General features: G+C 41.8%; 1 protein-coding gene across 1 annotated transcript in view; it reads left to right on the forward strand.

The window, feature by feature from the left end:
- Positions 1-2,386: 2,386 nt before the first annotated feature.
- The window catches only part of LOC110985777 (uncharacterized), a 34,442-nt gene continuing 16,993 nt past the window's right edge, over positions 2,387-19,835 (forward strand). Inside the window, exons 1-2 of the mRNA XM_087133541.1 lie at positions 2,387-2,767; positions 19,233-19,453. Coding sequence (XP_086989667.1) covers positions 19,261-19,453 — 193 coding nt within the window. The 5' untranslated portion in view covers positions 2,387-2,767; positions 19,233-19,260. The remainder of the gene's footprint in view (positions 2,768-19,232; positions 19,454-19,835) is intronic.

A 19,835-nucleotide genomic window follows, 5' to 3' on the forward strand; every position in this document is an offset into this window, starting at 1 on the left:
GGAATCAGTTCGAGTAATGACCTGTAAACAATGACCTTAGAGGGAACACATATTCTTGCGTGGCACGTTGTATTTGTGCTATAATTTAAGGTGTTTGCTGACAATAAACCAATCGCGAAGAAAATTCACAATATGGATCACAAATACATACAGAGCACACACCATAAAGGTATTATTTTGTAAGGATGATTAGACAGTCCTGACAAGTCGTCGTTATTCATAAACATCCCTGTAAAGCGAAATCTCGAAGCAATGCATAGGCCTACCTCAATTTTCCTTCAAACAAGACCTGTGGCCGATTGTCAGATTTCTGATTATTAAGTGATTCCTTATTTGTCTTTTTTTTCATTCGACAGTTTGGCAAGCCGTCGAAAGGTTATAGCTCATACCGTACATTCACAAAGATACCGTCTAATTAGTGAAAGATCTTTTGGCGGGAAAATCACTGACCCACAGTAACCTTGCTCTAGTGAATATTTTGAAAGCGACGACATTACAAAATGTAATCAATGTAGACATATTAATAAGTCACCTTGATGAAATATCTTACTATTCATGGTACCGTACTGGACTTATATAACTGTTTTACATATACATCACAAATACACTGTAAACACAACGCTTAGAATTTTAACACCATTTTATCCACCTTTTCCACGCGTTCAATTTATGGCATGTTTATTAAAATGTGTTTAGGAATGTATTTAAACGCTAAATGCTTTTTCGTGGTACATGTTTAGCTTTTGGAAATCCGCTTAGCATTTCAACACATTCCTAAATGCTTAACAGTAAACATGTCGCGTCTAAGCACGTCAAAAAACTGGTACCAAAAAGTGGTTAGAAAATGTATTTAAACTCTAAGCGTCGTTTTAACGGTGTACTATACACCATAGTTTACCAGATGAAATAGTTATAATAAAGATGACAAAACATTGCGCATTTTATTATAAATGTAACCGTCACCGCACTATACGTAAGCTATATTTGTCTTCATTACTGGTTAGAAAAACGGAGCCAGAACAATACTAATAATCATTAAATTCAAAACTAAAATTGAAATTACATTGACATGAAAATATTCCAAAGTAAAGCTATGTTTCTTCCATAATAAAAAGGGGGAAAGGCAATGCAAACAATACTGACCAGTGATACAAAGAATTCTAAATGCGGTCGAATAATTTTAATATTATGGAAAATCTTACCTATCAGGCAAGACCATTCCATTACACTCCTTGAATGGAATGGGAAGGGCCCAGTTGTCTGTCGGACGATGGATAGGCCTATTGCTTCAAATCAACTTTGCGGTAAAAACTGTCGCAGGTATATCTCCATTGGAGTTCGGTAGGAGCACTCATCTCCCTGGAGAAAAAGACAGCCTAGGCTTGACATCATCCAAACAAAATTCCCCCCAAAGAAAGAATTACTCAGAGGCAGGTAGGACAATGTTCAAATTTTGTGTAGGTTGTGGATGTAGTTTGAGATTGTCTGTTTCCATGGAAATGTACTAGCAAATGAACTATCAGTTTGTTTTTATTTTTAGTCCTCGCCAAATTAGATTGCTCCTTCGACCCTCCCCCTTGTCATGTTGAGAGTGAACCAACACTGAACTTAGTTGTAGTGCCATAAAAGAGTTGGCCCCCGCGGATTGAGTGGGATCATACTTTCTCCATCTGCTTGGGTTGTGGAGGTTCACTTCCCCTTTGAACTTTGGTTTAAAGTTCCACAAATTGACGCAAACAGGTGGGTGCACCCTGTACCTTCAGGATCCACAAGATGATGATGACATCAAGGTTTAGCACTCCATTCAACATTTACTGGAAGCTTCGATTTTGATGTTTATCGAAATCTGGATCAATAATTCCAACGCTCAGAAAATGACAAATCGCCAAACGACTTATTGCCTCCCTCCTCCACTTTCCAAGGAGGGGGCTGTGTAGGCATCACCTGTTGTGAATAGGAATGGTTACCAAAATACATCCGGTTTACTACTACGAAAATTGTTTGTTTGAAGTAACCAATAACAAGTGAGCATTCTGACCGAGCCCTCCCCCACCCTATCCTTTGATTTAAAAAAAAAATTTTCAAACGCCACAAGCAGCAGTCTTGGCAAAAAGTCTCTGCCCGCCAGCAATATTTCCGGGAAAACCTTCGTAAAGGTCGGTAATGCGATATCCAGTAACACAAGTCTGGGCCATTCATCATCGCCGCCCTTGTTGTTCCAAAAACTGCACGTGACTTTTGACCCCGAATCGGCAATCAGCCAATGAGAAAGCAAGATGTGCGACGGCGCTCGGCAGAGTGCCCGTGTGCGGGCAAAGAGTGCTACTTCCATAATGCGGATGAACCGCGTCCGCTGTACACATCACGAGTCTTGATACCGTGTGTTCCGTTCCGCCACTTTGCCGAAACAATACAGTCTTCATCGTTCACCCGGTTCCCCTGCTGGACAGCCAATTACCCAGAGCCAATCGTGAGAGTAATTACATCATTATCATCACCAGCCATGCGCATGCGGCAGCCCGCCCGCACGATCTTGGCGCGGATATGCTATAAAACCCGACGCTGTCACCACTGATAGGTTAAAAGTGTGTGAGCGTAACGAGACACGACACTAACGTAGAACAAACGGGGACTCACTTCTCTCTTGGTAATCGCTAGGAGGCAAGTCGGCAGATCGTGCAGCGAATGCTTTAAGAGTGGACACACATTAACCAACGGCTCAGGTAGTTCATCAACAGCAGATCAGAGGTAGTGCAACCAATTTCGGGTAAGTGTTGTCCAAGCCTCTCCGGGGAAAGCTTTGTTGCTTTGGCGGTGGTGTTCAAAATGCAAGGTGCAATCTAATCGAGTGAAATTATTCAACCTTCTAACTGAAACTGAACTGAACGAATGAACGGGAAACGTTGTAAGCTGCCTTTCACAGCGTCAGCATTAAAGTAGATTACCATTGTGGAGATATGATTATTCACGGAATTTACATAGTTTCGGAAGTACTCTTGTGGCCTGGTGGCTTTTGTGTGGTTGAAAAGCAGAAGATTGTATAGGCAGCCTTGTCAAACACACGTAACGCAATGTAGCTTTTGCACCGTCTTTTTAAATCTTGCTAGGTTGCTACATGACATTTGGCTGGCGGCTAAGATGACAAAATAATTTCCGAATTGAGACATTTTAGATTTAGATATACGGAAATCGATTCCAAACCGGGCAACGAAAAATGCAGGTAATTTATATCTCAAGATTTAGTGCAGTGAACTCACCCAGGGCAAAATCCCTCATTAAAATTGCTCTTGCGATCAGAAGGGTCTGCCTGGTGCTTGATAAGGGGACATACCCGGCGCAGAGTTTAATTAGACAACACGTGCACATCTGCCCAACGAAAGGACGTGTTGGCCCCAATTCCCTTTAGAAGATGGGGCAAAGGTAGCCCCTCGATTATTGTCAACTTTACAAACTGTAACCCTGTTAGCAAGCGGTTGTGGCGGGAATGAAAGACCCGTTCATTAATTGGACTGGACCTTGAGTAAGCTGGGTTGATTGGAGCCTGTTGAAGCTGTGCTCTAATTGACGAGCGTGCACCTCTCTGTATAAAGCCAGGGTGACTGAAAAAATAAGAAATCAATTTAATTTACGTCAAGGCTCGTCTGGCTCGCAGCCGTTCCAACTTCAGATTATCCATAAGTCCCTGCTTGAAGACTTTGATCATAAGCAAAATTAGGAAGTGGCTTGGGATCGAAGCCTGGTTTAGGGCTAGAGTGGTTTCAACAGAGGAGCGCGGTTGGTTAGAAAATTGCGTTCGGCGAGAGAAGGTAATGCCTGGACCGAAAGACAAAGTAACATCGGTAATAGGCAAAGATTTTTCCTCCCGTAAATTTAAATGCGTGCGCTTGGTGGATAGCAGACGCAATTTCTACTGTAACACTTAAGAGGTATAATTTTTGTTAATCGCAAATATCATGAATAATTCAGTTTTATTATAAATAAGTTGTTTTCTGCCGATCATAACCAAGGTCAACATCGATGGCCTTTTAAGAATGAGAAAAGGCGGTACTCAGTCAATAAACCTAAAAGTTTGGAGAGGGTTCGTTTGTAGATCTTGTTGGACCGTTAGTTTTGAAATAAAGATTTTCCATAGTTGAGTTTCATCCCATCATCCTCTACATCATGTTGTGATTTCCAAAATGCATAGGCTACATCAGTAGATCCAGAAGACAGATCAATTTCAACAGATGCATGAGCTTTTGGTTTGCTATGATTTGAAATAAACCTACAGTAGACTGTAGTGTTTGGAAGACTGTACCAAGGTGGAAAGTTCAAGAATGATTCCACCTTTTCCCGCAGTATTGATCGCGCTGTTTACTTTCTGCTTGATATGAAATGTCGGATAGTGGACATGCAAGGAACAAATTGGATTAAGAGGTACGTAAAATGTAACGGAACGCAACATGAGTATGAATCATAGGGGATAATTAAGGTCGGTGATGTTTCTCGTATCTCAGGCCTCAAGTTATATGAACAACAGTTCGTAGAAGGTGATTAATTTCCGCAGATTGAGTGAAACAGGGCATCAGAAATGCACTTTTGGCAGTACTGAGAACATTTTTACGGTGATTTACTGCCCCATTTTCACAGGCAAGTTTGATTTTCACAATGGCGGCACGTGAACTATCGAGTCTGAATCTATTGCATAGTCTGCCTCCTTCTAAGAGGACTTGCTGCATGGTTATCAAATCCGTATTTTTTTGTCGCTGTCTCAAAACTGAGGGGTATATTTGGAGAGGGGAATTGCTTCATCGTCCTGCCTTTAGGATTTCCTGTTTGGCCCGCAGTCTGCGTCAACATCCATTCGAGAAAGAATTTACAGCCCACTGACAAAATCACCGCCGTAGATCCAAGACACTGAAAATGATATGTCTTGCAAACTCCCAACGTGATAACCCCTGATTCATAGCCCTACTGAGCACAAAAGGCGAACACAATTGGACAGTTTGGGAACTAAATCGTTGAACTTTCAAGCCATTCATCTGGTCTCGGGAATTTTATGGAAGACGATACTCCGCATTAAACTAGAATCAATACAATTGTCCGCGCGGCCATCTTACCAAAATCAATCTTGTTTTCTTTCTAAAATCGATGTGTAGCGCAGGGAGGCAGTATCAATCAGGGTTGGGTGGTCGTGACACGGTCGTGTGACTTGGATGTTGCAATCAAAGCGAATTTATCTCTAAGCTTCCACTAAAGTTTCATTTTTAACGAAAATCGAAACAAAAATCTCCATGCCGAGCCTTAACAAGTATATTTAGTCTTTGCACATGTACAGTTCTCGCCAAATATCACATGCTTAGAAACACAAAAGGATACGTGTATTTATGTTTCCGTAACAAATGGCGTCCTTGCGTCCTCGCTTTGTAGTTCATAACAATCAAGTTCAGTACCATCTGACTAACTTTATGCAATTTCATAAGATGTCGGAGATTTTTAGCGCAAGACGCTGATGGAAAGAGGTCCAGCTTATTAAGTAGTGGTGGTTTATTTTCTGCTCTAACGCGGGGGAGAGGCGGATGAAATAAATGAGCATGTTTAGCGCAGGCGCGGTTATGAATTGTGCTGAGACAATTAAATCTTGGGATCGCGGCTTGAGCGTGTGGTGCCGTCCCATGTGCGTCGTTTGTCAAAAGCCCAATGTGTCCTGGGGCCGTCCAATACACATTGCTCCACATCTCTACAGTGATGTCATTGAACCGTCTCGCTGAATTAGGGGTAGCTAAGCTTGAAACTAATCGTCGCCATTCGATAAAATCCCAGAGGGGCAACTCGAAAAGAGAGCTGTCGTTTTAGTTTTCCCCTTGAAATTAGAGTGTATCCGATGCGTAATTGAACGGTTGAAGCACTGTTTGTTAAAACATTCTAGATTTGTCAAAAATTTGTAAGAAATTGTAAAAGAAAATGAAACTAATAGTCCTACGCAACAAGCCTTTCCACAAAGAGATGATTACATTCTAGGCGTAGAATCAAGCAAGAGATATGTTTCTAGTAAAGTTTCAAGCTTTAACCATATACTAATTAGGTTATAGATCGCCAGAAATGTCCTTCTATGTCAGGCTTTCCAATTTTTTTTAAGAGCATTGATCCGGACAGGAGGTCGTAAAATATATGTATTTCTTAGTAAACATTTTAAATATGGATGTTTCATTCAGACCTAGGCTCAATAATTCCAGCATTCGATTTAATGCAACGCCGAATAAAGACCCCATGCAGTATGAGCCCACTTGCCAAATTTAGCAAACTTGACAGGGGTTGAGTCGTCTGCTCGTGTCTGTTTCGCCAGGCGCCAAGACGAACCCTCATTGGCCGATTAGAAATGGGACACGAAATGTCCAATGAAATTATATATCACTCTGCCCGGGAATGAGAAAGGTGTTGAAAAACTCGACAGAGCGTGTCAAAATAGGATATGAGCCCATTGCTAATGAGAATAGCCGACGATAAGTTACGTCCGTCGGGAGTCGATGTATGCAGGTCGGTCAGGCAGGAAAGCTGCAAAATGTACACGGCAAGAAAGAAGGATGAAAACACCCAGGGACTGATACAGCGTGCGAGCGGTAGGCTAATCGTACCCATTACTGAACAATGATGGAGTTGTATTGGTAAGCAACGGGGGGAGAGAAGGTAGGCTATTGTAGCGCCACCAGAACCCAGAAGGCGGTTTTACAAGGGTTGCGAATTGAAATCAGGAATGAAAGAAGAGAATTAACGAATTTTAAAAAAATCATTGAGAGTGTCTCCGTTGGATCTATGTCTCGCAGTAAACCAAAAGAAGGCAGGGGGGAAAGGAGATCTCGAAAAATCTCTGGGAACGGAGATGGAAAGCGAAATTGGCACTGACCGCATGTGCGTTATTTTAAGCAAAGACTGTGGTTGCGTGTACAGCCAACGAACTGCAAGAACAATCCACCATGAGCCGTAATAAGAAAATGAGCCTGAAGAAAACAGCATAAAAATTTCATAATGCCAGAAGGTCGTCGATTTAACGACGCCATAAATTTCAACAGTCACTGGACCTGTAATCACCACTGCAGTAATGTAATTTAGCAGAACACAGTGGAGGCGAGAGGTCCTCATGAATAGTACAATTATTGAGGCGACCTTCAAAAACTCAAAGAGTTTCCATAAGCTGATCGTGTCAGCCCTTTACGCCTTGTAGTATAGGCAGTTATTGATTGGCGCTATTTTCAAATGACGAGGATGAAATTAAAATTCCACCACCGTAAACAATGATGGTGAAATGCGATCGCTGCCTGAAGAAGTGGCTGCCACTAACAGGTGGCCATCTCTGAGAAAGGTGGCCATAAAAGACCCATAATTTGAAATAGCTGCAACCGCGAAAACACGGGCTACTTTCAACGGGAAGCGACTACGTGTCTAACGCTGGTCGTGTTGTTCATGTGGCCACTGAAGGCTTCGCGGAAGAAAGTTGACAAACTGGGTAAACGTGGCTGCTGTTGAGCGACAAACACTAAATATTGATCGATGCCGTCAGGAAAAGAAGTCAGTGTCTAGGAAGTACATATGAATTTTTACAGGACCAGCCTCAATAATTGGCCCTTTTGTGAAGCAGTTTATCAAATCCCTTCTCGCCTCCTTTCTCACACATTTACATGCCACGATACCACTATTACACGCATCGATATAAGATTTCCAAAACCAGTACTTCTTAACCATTGCCGTATGCTTTGTTGATCTTCGATGTGTCATCGATGTGTGCATCTGTATACACTTTCAATATATGAAAATTGTTTGAACTCCTCTGGAGTTACGTGTGTTGAACGTCTTAAACGTTAGAAATCGTCGAAGTGAGGGCGCTGTTGCTGGGATGTGAATCAGAGACGACACTTTTCAGTTTACATATTTTCACGTTCAAACTCGCTCTTTAAAAAAAAAATTCCGATAAAAGGTTGCTTACCGGTGTACTTACACAACAATAAATTCCCCAGATTAATTAGAAATATGCGACGGCAAAATATCAAAATTTTTAGCATCTTTTTTAGTACAAACCAGTACAAAATATAGGTCCAGTACCTGGGATGACAGTTTGTTTATAAATATGCACATTCGCGTCAGTATGTTAATTAAGAAGAGTCCAATATTACCAGTTTAAAATAGCAGAACACAAATTGAATATAAAGTTAATTGAAACCCAAGGGTGCAATATGAAGGGTTGTTCTATTATAATTGTATTCCTTGAGATAAGAAAAGTCACCATACTTATAAAATGCTTGTCTGACTTGGCATTGATATTAAAAAGACTCGCTAGTCATAATCCAGGTGAATGCACTTTCTTCTTTAAGCAATTGTGAATGAATGGAGCCCTATTGAGGAGTCCTTATACATGCCTTGGCCTCGGCTAAAAGACCAGATAAAGGTCGTGTGCTAGTCCTCTTAATTTCCTGAGGGATAGCGCAGCCATCAAACACCCGTTCATTGAGCGCGATCTTTCAAATCACATACGAGCAGTCTGGACGCTGATTATAGCCTACAACACTCGTACACGATCGACAGGGAACCAGCCCCGTTCAGCAACAGTGTGACTGAAGCTGTATGCGCAAGACGCAACTCAGTCTCCTGGACCGATGCTGCCACTACCCGGTCCAACAACCCACTGCTGCATAACAGACTAGGCTTTTATAGCCTACAGAGAAATGCATTTGCTCGAAGCCGAGCCGAAATATTGTTAGGGCATTACTTGATCAAGAACGCCTTGAGGGAGCTTTTGTCCTTAAATAAAATAAACTTCAAGGCTGCAATTTGGGCAGTTAATACAATAACATTTCAAACTTGAAATACCCTCATGGATACGAACCAAGAACAACCACAGCACTAATCCTTTTCCTCGCCCACTGCGCAAGCCAGCTCCACCAAACTTCTTTTTCCTTTCTTTTATGTCCACGACCCCAGCTAATGACGCAGAAACCGATGAGTAATTGAGGTAATATCATATTTTTATTTATTTCTGGTAATGACACTATGGATTCCTCAAAAGTGCCCTATAGGTACTGTAGCTTGCAAGCCTGAAGAAACCTGTAGAGAGGAGACAATGAGAACCAGTTAGAGTTTTAGAGGTGGGAGAGAAACTCCGGAGGAATATTCTGAGTAAAACCCACGAAATTAGGGTGGGGACTGAAGCCCAATCCACATGTGGACCGAGTCGGGAAGTGAACCCGGACCGCAGAGGTGCTAGGCGAGGAAAGAATCACTAGGCCAACCTGACTATATTTTGGCCCTGTTCCAATAAGGGCACTCTCGTCAAATGCCTCATTTGTTGAGAGCGGTGGGTAGTCGCATCGGGTGGTTCGATTCCCGATAGGGTCCCCATGCTTATGCCACCGAGTTCGTTTGTTGTGGAACAACGTTTTCATTTGGTCGCTGCCCAAATGATCAACTCTTGCACTTTATTTCGTAAGTGGCTATCGTGTCATTTATGCTGTGTACAGGGGTAGACTAGTGTCAAGTGTGTCCTCTTTTTGTTATCCATCATTTCTTCTTTCCCGCATATCGGATGATTCAGGCTTGAGTCGAGGCTACCACAAGATGGGCAATGGATCATTAGAGGATTAAGATATAAGTACGGGAGTCTTAAAGAATTTATGCAGACGCGTCCATTTGGCTCACTGACGGTTCCATCATGGAATCATTATGTCGTTATGAGACGGATGATTATAGCTTAAAGCAATAAACTCTGTTTATTCCAACTGCAAGAATTTTCAAGCAATGGCATTGAAAGTCATCGTTTTCTCCCTGTAATGTTAAAAAAGATAAGTTCTATTCTTGAAAGCCTGCACAGCTCCCTCATTCCAAAATTGACAAAGTGGGGTCGTATTTTGCCTAATGGTATATCTGTAAATCGCTTACACACGTGTATAACTTCTCCATAAATGTTGCTAAGATTCGACGCACAGGTACATTTATACATACCAATTGTCTTCATGGAGCGGGGCATTGTATAGGCCTACATTTTGGACCCATTCACTTCTTTATTAAAGGGTTCTTTAACCGAATCCTCAAGGAATTAAGTTGACAAACGTTGGTATTAGGAAGTGTTGGAGTGTTGTCTATATAGTCGTAAATATTCTTGAAACTGCTCCTCAAGAGACCGTCGACAACATGATCAAAAATGAATTCACTCACTGACAGTTGATAGTAGTCTGTTTGGTTCATTTGCGTAATGGTGACATTCGTGACAAATTGGATCGTTAAACTGTTGTTGCAGCGCAGATACCATTATTAATGGATTATGCATGTTATCAACGAATAGGACCATTATGACGAAATTTATCGCAGCGTTATTCATTCCAAAATGACTTCAGTGTCTGGAGCTCAGTTATTTTATTCTGCGCCGTTCATCATCTCAAATTAGTCATTCTTTTAACATGAAATCGTAATTAAGGCAAATGTTGATACCCTTTGAGGAAGAGGTCGAATTTCAGGACCTATCGCGAACTTTACCAAGTGGATTCTATAAAATTCAAAAACACAGAGTGGTTGAACTCTCACCTCTGATGGGTATCAAAACGCAAATATGCTCATAATGCTCGATGTTATTTATCAATATATGTTAACTGTCTCTAGTGTCTGTGCGTGAGAATCATCCTACACTTTAGAATCAGCTCTTTTGCACGTAATGCACCGTCTGACCATGCTATTCAGGTGTTGACGTAAGGAAGGGGGAGCCGCCTCCCACGAGAACGCGCACGTAGGATGGTCTTTCCCATCGAGCTCACGGGGAGAAACAAAATGGTGGAGCCGAGTACCTATACCTCAACTCAAAAGCTGCCCATCAATAATAGCCCAGGCGTTCCTGTGGAGATCGACCACTTGACAGTTTGATCCAGGACAGAAAATGACAAATGGCTGCCCCGACAGTCAGTATTGCGCTCGCTGTGGCTTTTTCGTTTTGTTATTTAGGCTAACAGCCGTGATAAACTCAGCCTTTATCCTGGGGAGACGTCGGGTCGAATTCCTGCTCCATTTGTGGATTTTGTTCTTCCTTCCCGCAAACTTCTCAAGTCTTTCAGATCGAGGGACATTTCAAGCAACTAGATTTTCATTCAGCAGTCCGAAAATAGGCTTATGTACTAATGACGTCACACTTTGTTTACATGTGTGCATTTTCCTGTGGAGCCAGTGGGGGCCCACAGTCCACTGAGCACCATTGGAAAAGCACATACGTAAAACAAGTGTGCCTTCATCAGCACTGTTGTTAATTCTTTCATGGCAATAAGACCATGAAGAGGGAGCCAAATAGTTGTCAATGATTTTAACAGAGTAGTTTAAACTGACAAAAGTGGGTCTGGGTTGGTGGAAATTCCAGCACTAATCCACAAAGCCAACGTATTGCATTGTCTTTGTAGAGGGTAAGCGAAATTCTGTAAACGTGCTTGAGTTCAGATCTCGTAAGAGTTTATTCAGTTTCAACGAATGAGTTGTCAGTGAATTATGTTCAAGATTGGAAGCCAAAATAAATTGGGCTGTACTTTTCGTGGCGTTGGCTAAGCATCGTGGGGTTCCACTCTTTGTGTCTTTAAATGGGTCTTTGTCATCACATGTCCATAGTAACTTACATCACTATCCGTTTGAAAAGACTCATAGTGGTCATGGTATTCCCTCGTATAGTTCGCTGATTGATGAGGGTTAGCATTCGAATCCAGGTTGGGTGTCTGCCTTGGAGGTGATTTTACTGCAACCTTGGTCATTACCTCTTAGGGCGCATGTACCTTGAAAGGGCCAATGTTCGTTTAATTTGAGTCCACCAGGTTCCGACTGTTTACATCGTCAAAGGGATCAATGAGGCAAATCATGTATGGTATCTGTAGAATAGAAAATGCGTTGCCAATGCACTGCCTCCAGGGAACCCAACCTCTGTATCCACGTGCATATCGTGATTGGGGTATTTCATTTCATACATAACGAAATCTATATTGTTCTTTGAACCTTATGGTAACTTAGCATAGTGATAGTCTTTACGTCGGTTTTGATCTGTAGGTCATGATTGTTGGATAGAGTCTTGAATAGCCCCGTGTCACGCAACTGCGTGTCTTTCTTCCCTAGGGTTCGTCCAAGTATCGATTCTTTAGCCGTAAATGATCGTTTTATTCTGTGTACCCTAGGTCTCTCAGGTATGAAGATGATGAAGGACTGTAGTGGGATAAGTACACCTCCCCGTTGTTGTAATCGATTTAAAAGATACCAACCAGTGTCAGCATCGTATATCACGAAGCATGATGTAGTTACAATGTGTAAACTTGTGACCACCTCAGCAGTACCGTTTGTTATCGTCAAACAAACAAGTTTTAATCATCTTTTTGAAGATCGTTTTGTATAAGTCAAGCAACAGTGTGCTCGTTCATCTGTTTTTGATAATCAGAAATCCTTAAATGGATTCGAGACTGGTGGTAACTGTACGCATAGGAGCATTTACCTACCTTTACTTAAGAAAAGGTAAAAATCATTTGTCAAAATTAACCATACACCCATCAAAACGAACGTTGTCAAAGCACTACTGTAGCCAGAGATATTGCCAGACCTTTAAAACAGGGTTCTGTTCAAACATTTAGGAGAAATTTGAGTGAAAGTTTCTTTTTTTATTAGTAAACGTTTAAAAGTTACTGCCTTGATATGAGCCATGCTGGGAACAAATCGCTGTGCTAACATGCTCACGGGGATCATGGGCGTGACCAAGCTTGTTTCCCGGGTGGCAAACCACGTTTTTCCACGAGGTAAAATTTCCAAGGGGTGAGTATGGGGGGCAGATCACTCATGAGTTACAACTGATAAACCATTCACATCCGGTGGGGCCCATTTGGAGGTCTTTCAAGCAAAATGGTGATTTCATTCCCATTTATTTTAACTTTTTTTTAATTTCTTTCTTTTTCCCTTTGCTCTTTTTTTCATATTCTTCCATGGTAAGGACAAGTGTCTCCCCTCCCCTGCGACGCCCATGGAGGGTTTTGTCTTGTGCGGTATGGTTCTGAAAGAATATATAGGGCCTGTCAAAATTGCATGTCTGGAGAATTGAAAAGACCGTGAGCCCGGCCAGATTTATCACTGTGGTTGCTGTGTTTAGAAAGGATTTAGTTGTTCGCTACACTTTCACAGAGGGGCTCTCTAATGGAAAGAAGAATTTGAAAGGGTCGATCAAAGTTTTTGAAAGTGAACGCACATCTGTGCCCAGCTACATACACTGTATTCCTAATCTAAATGAAGATGACTTTTGTTATAATACAGTTGATAAAAACACACTTAAGTACAAGATGTTGAGGAGTAACTAAATAAACAAACATTTAAACTAATCTTATTATCAAGAATGACACAGAAGGCAGGGCCCTATTTCTCATGTGCTTCTCTTTAAAATGCCCTGCAAACAATGCTCACTGACGCAATCACAGTTCAGAATCCAAGGGATGAAAATCAAGGACCTAAATTCACCATTGAAAAAGGCAATTAATTGACCGGTAGATCTTTGCAATTTGATAATATAAAACGAAACCTTTCACAGCACACCGTTCAGAATGGACAATTAGTTAACTTGATGGAAATGAGATGCATCGGTGAAAACAAGAAAAAAAGGTATGGAAAACAATATTGACGTCTTCCAAAAAGGATTCAGCCCACGGGTTAGCGTATAGGGGCGGATAGCTGTTGTGATACAGGAAGAGGTGTTCACATTTCCCCACGGTAAACATTTCCAATTATGTTGGGGCGTGTGCAGAGGAGTTTATATTAATCAGCGGGTCTGTATTAGGCCTCGAGCGATGACTGAGAGCCCGATGATGGGTCTGGAATATAAAGTGGTCTTGTTTGCGTGCTTTTTTTCGTCAAGACGCCTACGATACCAATCTCAATGGGATGAGATTCCGCGTGATGTACAACCTTGCTTCAAGACCTCTTCGTGCGCGCGTCGTCAACGGTTACCACGCAAACGGGAACAGTCCAGGCGTTTAGCGAGAAAAGCCCGATTCTTATTGGTGTGAGACGTCCAAGTGGAACTCATCCATTGTCACCATTAACGAAAAGCAGGCGTTAAGGTCGGGACAACATCAAAGGCCACTGACAAGGGGGGATTGTCCAAAATTGAAGGGTCACGGACATTGATCAAGCGTGGCCCTTATTGAGGGATGTGCGTTATCTTTTATTAGAGTATTACTCTACTTTTCAACCCCCCCCCGGCTCGTAACGAGGTCCTCTATACAAAATATCTTGAAGCTAGTCACAATGTACGGCCCTTTCCCAAAGTTGCCTTTATACAACAGCAGCGTAGCCACAATAGGGCCAGGGGGCACTTCCCCCCCCCCCAAAAAAATAAATAAATAGAACAGAGGAATGGATATTGAATAAGGCTAACAAAAACTTGTCCCGCCTAAAAAAAGCACACCAGTGAAAGTTAGTACCTCCCCATAAGATGCTGGTGCCCCCTTGTGCCTCCCACTAGTAAAATCCTAGCTACGTCACTGTTACACAACACTTTAATCTGCGCGCGATCGTCGCAACCCTCAAGGTAGAACACCGCCCGGATGTCATGTTCTAGTGTGCGCCAAAAAGGCCGCCCAAGTACATGCAATGAACATGAGCAGGAATGATTCGAATGCGCAGGGTGTGAGATGATCGTGTCGAACAGCCGTCGAAGCAGAAATTTCAAACAAAATTGCTCGACAACGGCAAACTTTGATATACCTGATTTTCCACTCCACGAGTTCTCTGTGACAATGAGCGATTTGTCGCAAATTCCCCTGGTCTTTATGAACGACCGTGTAAATGTTTGCAAATTGTTTCCACGTAATTATTTCAATGTGTTGCGGTAACATCTGCAGAGTCCACGGACGGATGTGGCTGGGCTATTTTTATGCAATCTGGAGACATCTGACTTGAGCAGATTCCAGCTTGTTTATCTAAGTGATGAGTTTAGGGAAAGTAAACGAATTGGGTTGGTCTTTTTTTTTCGATGCAATCCAAATCAACATCGGCAGAGAATCGTATAAATCTCATGCCCATACGACAAAAATGTCTACATCCCAGGAGTGGAAAAGAAAAAAAAGTCTTCAAATTGTTATGCACTTCATGAATCGGAGCATTTTTAAACTTGGGCACTCATGTTTAAATCAATAAAAGAAAAAAGGTTAACTCCCCGAAGCGGAGAAAGGAAGGGGAATAGACAGCCAGAAACAAACAAGTCATTTAATAGTAAACAATGTAAAGCTAATACAAATCGATGGATACATTTGTCTTGTTTATATATATCAACAAAAAAGGAAATACTTTTGTTTTTCATTTTTGTATTGACATGGAGTTTGTATTTACATTATGAAAAACCAAACGGAAGCTTAGACAGGGTGATCCATGGGAAAAAGAGCTTAAGTGGGACCTAGTTAGGAACAATACCTGCACGCGTCTACGGAAAGGCAATTCCCCAATTACTCCTCGGCTTGGAAGAAAGCCAACAAGAAAATGAAATCAGAGGTGATGTGTCATTCATTTTTAGTTCTTTTTATTCAATATACGCCAAGGACTGCATGGCGCATTGTTTGCGCTGTCCATCTTTGTAGGATGTGGTTTGTTATTTTTATCAGAATTTTTGTGTCGGTGTGTCTCCAAATCGAGATCGGGCATGCCGTTTGGGTCGGTGCATTGCAATGTCTTTGCCCCCCTGAATCTTAACATCTCGAGATAATGTACCACTTCCTGCTTTTTGTAAATACTCGTGAGAACGCTGCCTCAAACAGATTCGTGGCTGTGTCGCTCCACCTTCCATAGGGAAAACAAAAAGGGACAGAACAGACTATGATGTCAGAGCTAGCACAAGCCTTGAACAGGGAAAACAACGCGAAAGCAGGACAGAGTCCTTTTAATAAAGTGATGTCCACTCCCCATTTCCCTTTTTTTGTATTCTGAACAACACCACCGAATTTGTCTGAATGAACCCATTCATCTTCCAAAATAATCACGTACGACTAGAACACGCATATAACTCACCCAACTCAACCAATCTACCAAAAAAGTAAAACACGTTGTGAAAATCTCTTCTGCTATCATGTTTCCTTTTTCTCTAACCGGCTTCTTCTGGACAATGCCGATACAAATTCATTCTACGCAAGGTAAGGTGAACTAAAATGAGCAAATCAAAAGTTGAGAATGGAAAGATGAATTCAACAAAAAGTAGAGAACATCTTATTCGGCATTGTACCCGCCTTTCAGTCTGAGATTTTCTAAAGAGAAAAGTTTCTGTACACACATTCTACAATGGGGACCGATAAGGCATGTCTGAACTCAGGACGCGGGAATATTCAGCAGAGGTCCGACTTCCGTGCAAATCGGCGATAATTTGCATGCGATAATTCGTTTAAAGTTTTCTAAATTTACTTACATATCAAATTGGCTGGGCGAGGCTCGCTCAATGAAGTGCGTAGCTAAGCAACCGTTGCACGTCAATTATGATTCATATTTTTTGTTTCCTTTTGTGTGATATTTTTTTGAGGAAAAGCATTAAAATTACTTTTCATGCAATCTTCAAGTGAAGGTGAAGGTACAAAGAAAATAGCGTCGGTTGAGGGAAAAATTACAACTATGCAACATTTGCAACATTTGCAACATTTTGTGTGGTTTTGTGAAAATTGAACGACCCTGAGCTGCCCACCCTTTACGTTTAGTAAATATCAGCTTGCTTGATTTCTCAACAAAAAAGTACCATCGATGCTATTCTCAGTCGTCTGTTGTCCATGCAGACCTTATTACAGTGGTGGGCCGGGCACTAATAATACATGGAATTCAGCGTTACATACTTCTTAAACTAAACCAGTTTTCATCCTGCATTTTACCCCCCAGGACCTTTTAAAACACTCTTTTTAGCCGAACAAAGAGTAGTCTAAACCAACCTGACGGTCGGGTATCGCCTGCCAATTTACAACATGTTACCTCCGGGCATGCAGCATGAAAAAGAGCAACTCTCGGTGAAACGAAAGTTTCTGCAGTTGAAAACGGTCTTCTTTAAGCTGAAGCGGGGCGCCCACGCGAGACAGCTGCCTTACCTTCCCACGATGCCATCGCGGTCACTATTTATTTTCCTAAACGGCCTCCCCTTTATTGAGTTTTCTTAGCCGCTGCTTAATCAATTGTTGATACTCCAGATCCAAGGGGTGGCAAAACAGAATTGCTGGTGTGAATGAACGAAAACATCATGAGAAGGGGGGGAGACGCCGGAAGACGGGAAGGGTAGATACTTCAAACTATCTCACACCTGTGGGCGTAGAAGACAGCCCCCACCTTCTTAAGGCTAGCCCAATCGGGGATGAGTTTGCACATTCTCTGTTTACTTTCACTCTTACAGAACTTGGTACTGCTATCTCAATTCTACCCTTAGGAGACCCCCTTTTCCAAAAAAGAACTAAAAATAATTTCGGTTTTGAAACAGTAAAGTTTTCTCTTCTGTCGAATGAAATTCAACCGAGCGATTAATGGATAATTATTCTTAATTCTTTTCGATATATTTGATTCAGTTATTTTTCTCTTTCCAATACACCAGGATAAAGCTTTGGCACTATAGAATGTGCAGGTAGTTTATAATGATTGTAAAACCACAAAAGATTTATTTAAAAAGTAGATTTGTGAACAAAGTTCCCTGAAATGCGTTCCTTGCATAGCTTTCCTTTTCACAGTAAATGAGTATCGATTCCATCTTTGCTCCTCAAAACTTTCTTGTCATTTTTGGCCTTTGCAGAATTTAGGAATGATGGGAAACCAAAACAAACAGAAGCCAAGGTTTGCATTTCATGATGCCTTTCCTTTTACCTGCAATTTTGACATTTGAGAAGTATTTCCGTAAAAAAAGGTTCTTCTTTCCATCAATATTTCCCCGGTGAGGGGCTGTCATATTTTCTCCTGGGGCTGGTTGACAGATGTCCTCAACACGGCGCCCAAAATACCTACGTACAATCGATGATGACTTTCAAAACCACGACGTCAGTCAGCGGAGTTGTTCCTAGATGCCCTCAGTTACCCTGTTATATTTAGCCCTGCAAGAGAGAACACGTCCCCGGAGACAGATTCCGAATCAAACTTTCATAATGCGCTTCATGTCTTTATGGAGAACGGTTCTCAGTTCGCGACTACCCTGAAGTGACTCTTGACGTTGGTTTGAATTGCACACTCACACACATATGCTCCTTTTCCTGACCGCACAGAAATTCAACATTTCCGTACTGCAGGACTATGCGAATGACTTTAAAAAAAAACAAACGAACAGTACCTTTGTCAAGCTCGCTGCCGAAAGCATGCTTTCACTTCGTCATAATCGATCTGCTCTTAATAAAGAAAAAAATCTTAACTCCATCCTCCAGGATCTCAACTGTTCGGAAGGGTGGGTCCAGAAACTCATATACAGGGGGAACACATGCTATATAAAATAGTCAATGTACTCTTTTCAGTAAATTTCAAATAAACAATTTTTGACTCCTTTTGGGGGGTTGGGGTGGGGCATATCTCCCGTTACGCCGTCCCCTTGTGTAAAGAATAAACCTGGAGACATTTCTGCTTTGGAGTTGTGCCACCTCTGAGAACATGCTCAATCTCCCTGAAAAGTGAGGCTTTTTAACAAGAAGAACTAATTGCACCGTGTTCACTGAGGCGGCAAATCTGCCGCCACACATTACTTTAAAGTCATTTTGCTTTCACCGTCACTTTTCACTCAACTGGCGCGAGTTGAAATGCATAATACATGTACACGGACCACAACCTGTCGAGTTTCTCCCGAGAAAATTCATGCAAAGAGAAACAAAGTGCCTTTGTTTTTTATTGAAGGTTTTGAACAAATATTTTTGTATTACTTCAGCACACTGCTCGAAGAAAAAAAGCCAAACAGCTATCTGTCATTATTGTCTTGTGATATTGTGACAGGCCCTGAGCCAAATTTACTCGGTACATATATCTGAAAAGCAGTAGTTAACGCTTAGTGACTTAGTGCCATTCAAACTAACATTTTTTTCCACATCAAAATGAAACATACAAGCATAAAATCAGGAATAGCTAAATAAATCACTACATAGCATGGTCAACAAAGTCGAAAAGGCTTGTAGTAACGAAGCCTGCTTCAGTACCCTGACACAATATGCTTAACTTCTTATACCAAACTTGATATTCTTGATAATCGTGCTCCCAAATTAATAACAACAGTTTCCTTTCTTAAATTGCAGTGTCTCTTCAGCAAAACCGGGTAGAACCATGAATAGTCTTTGTCACGTGCTCGTCCTCTCGGCTGCCTTTTGCTTATTTCTGGCGCTTACGTCGGGCTACCCACTCCAACAGGCCGGCAACGCCCTAAGAGAGGACCTCATGGAACGCCGAAGCAGCCCACAAAGGCTCACAGTTGATGACCTTCTAGACTTCTTAAATGAGAGGTACCAGGAAAGCCCAGGTATGTTCATTGCTTGTTTTTTGCTGCAAACCTGTTTTTTACGTTGGCCGTGGCACTTGCCAACTTTGATCTGTGAATCTTTGTTTTGCTGATACAACCTCGTTTTCGTCTTCTGCAGAGAACGAAGAAAGTGCCCGATCCTTTTTCTCTAATTTCTTCGTCAGATTTGTCGTAATGAGTCATGACTGACTCTTTGTGACCCATTCAATTATGGTATCCTCTTCTACAGTCAACATTTAAGGGCCTGCCTGTTAGCTTTTTCATTCCATCACTCTAACGATGTTTTTGTCTCCTCATTCACGTCTACCTTCACATGACCGAAGACAATGATCATGTCGAGGCTGTTACCATCTCTTCTCCATACATGCCCATCGTACTAGAG

The sequence above is a fragment of the Acanthaster planci genome, linkage group LG02 (assembly GCF_054643075.1).
Source record: "Acanthaster planci isolate LZ-2023a linkage group LG02, COTS_SCS, whole genome shotgun sequence".
NCBI lineage: Eukaryota > Metazoa > Echinodermata > Asteroidea > Valvatida > Acanthasteridae > Acanthaster > Acanthaster planci.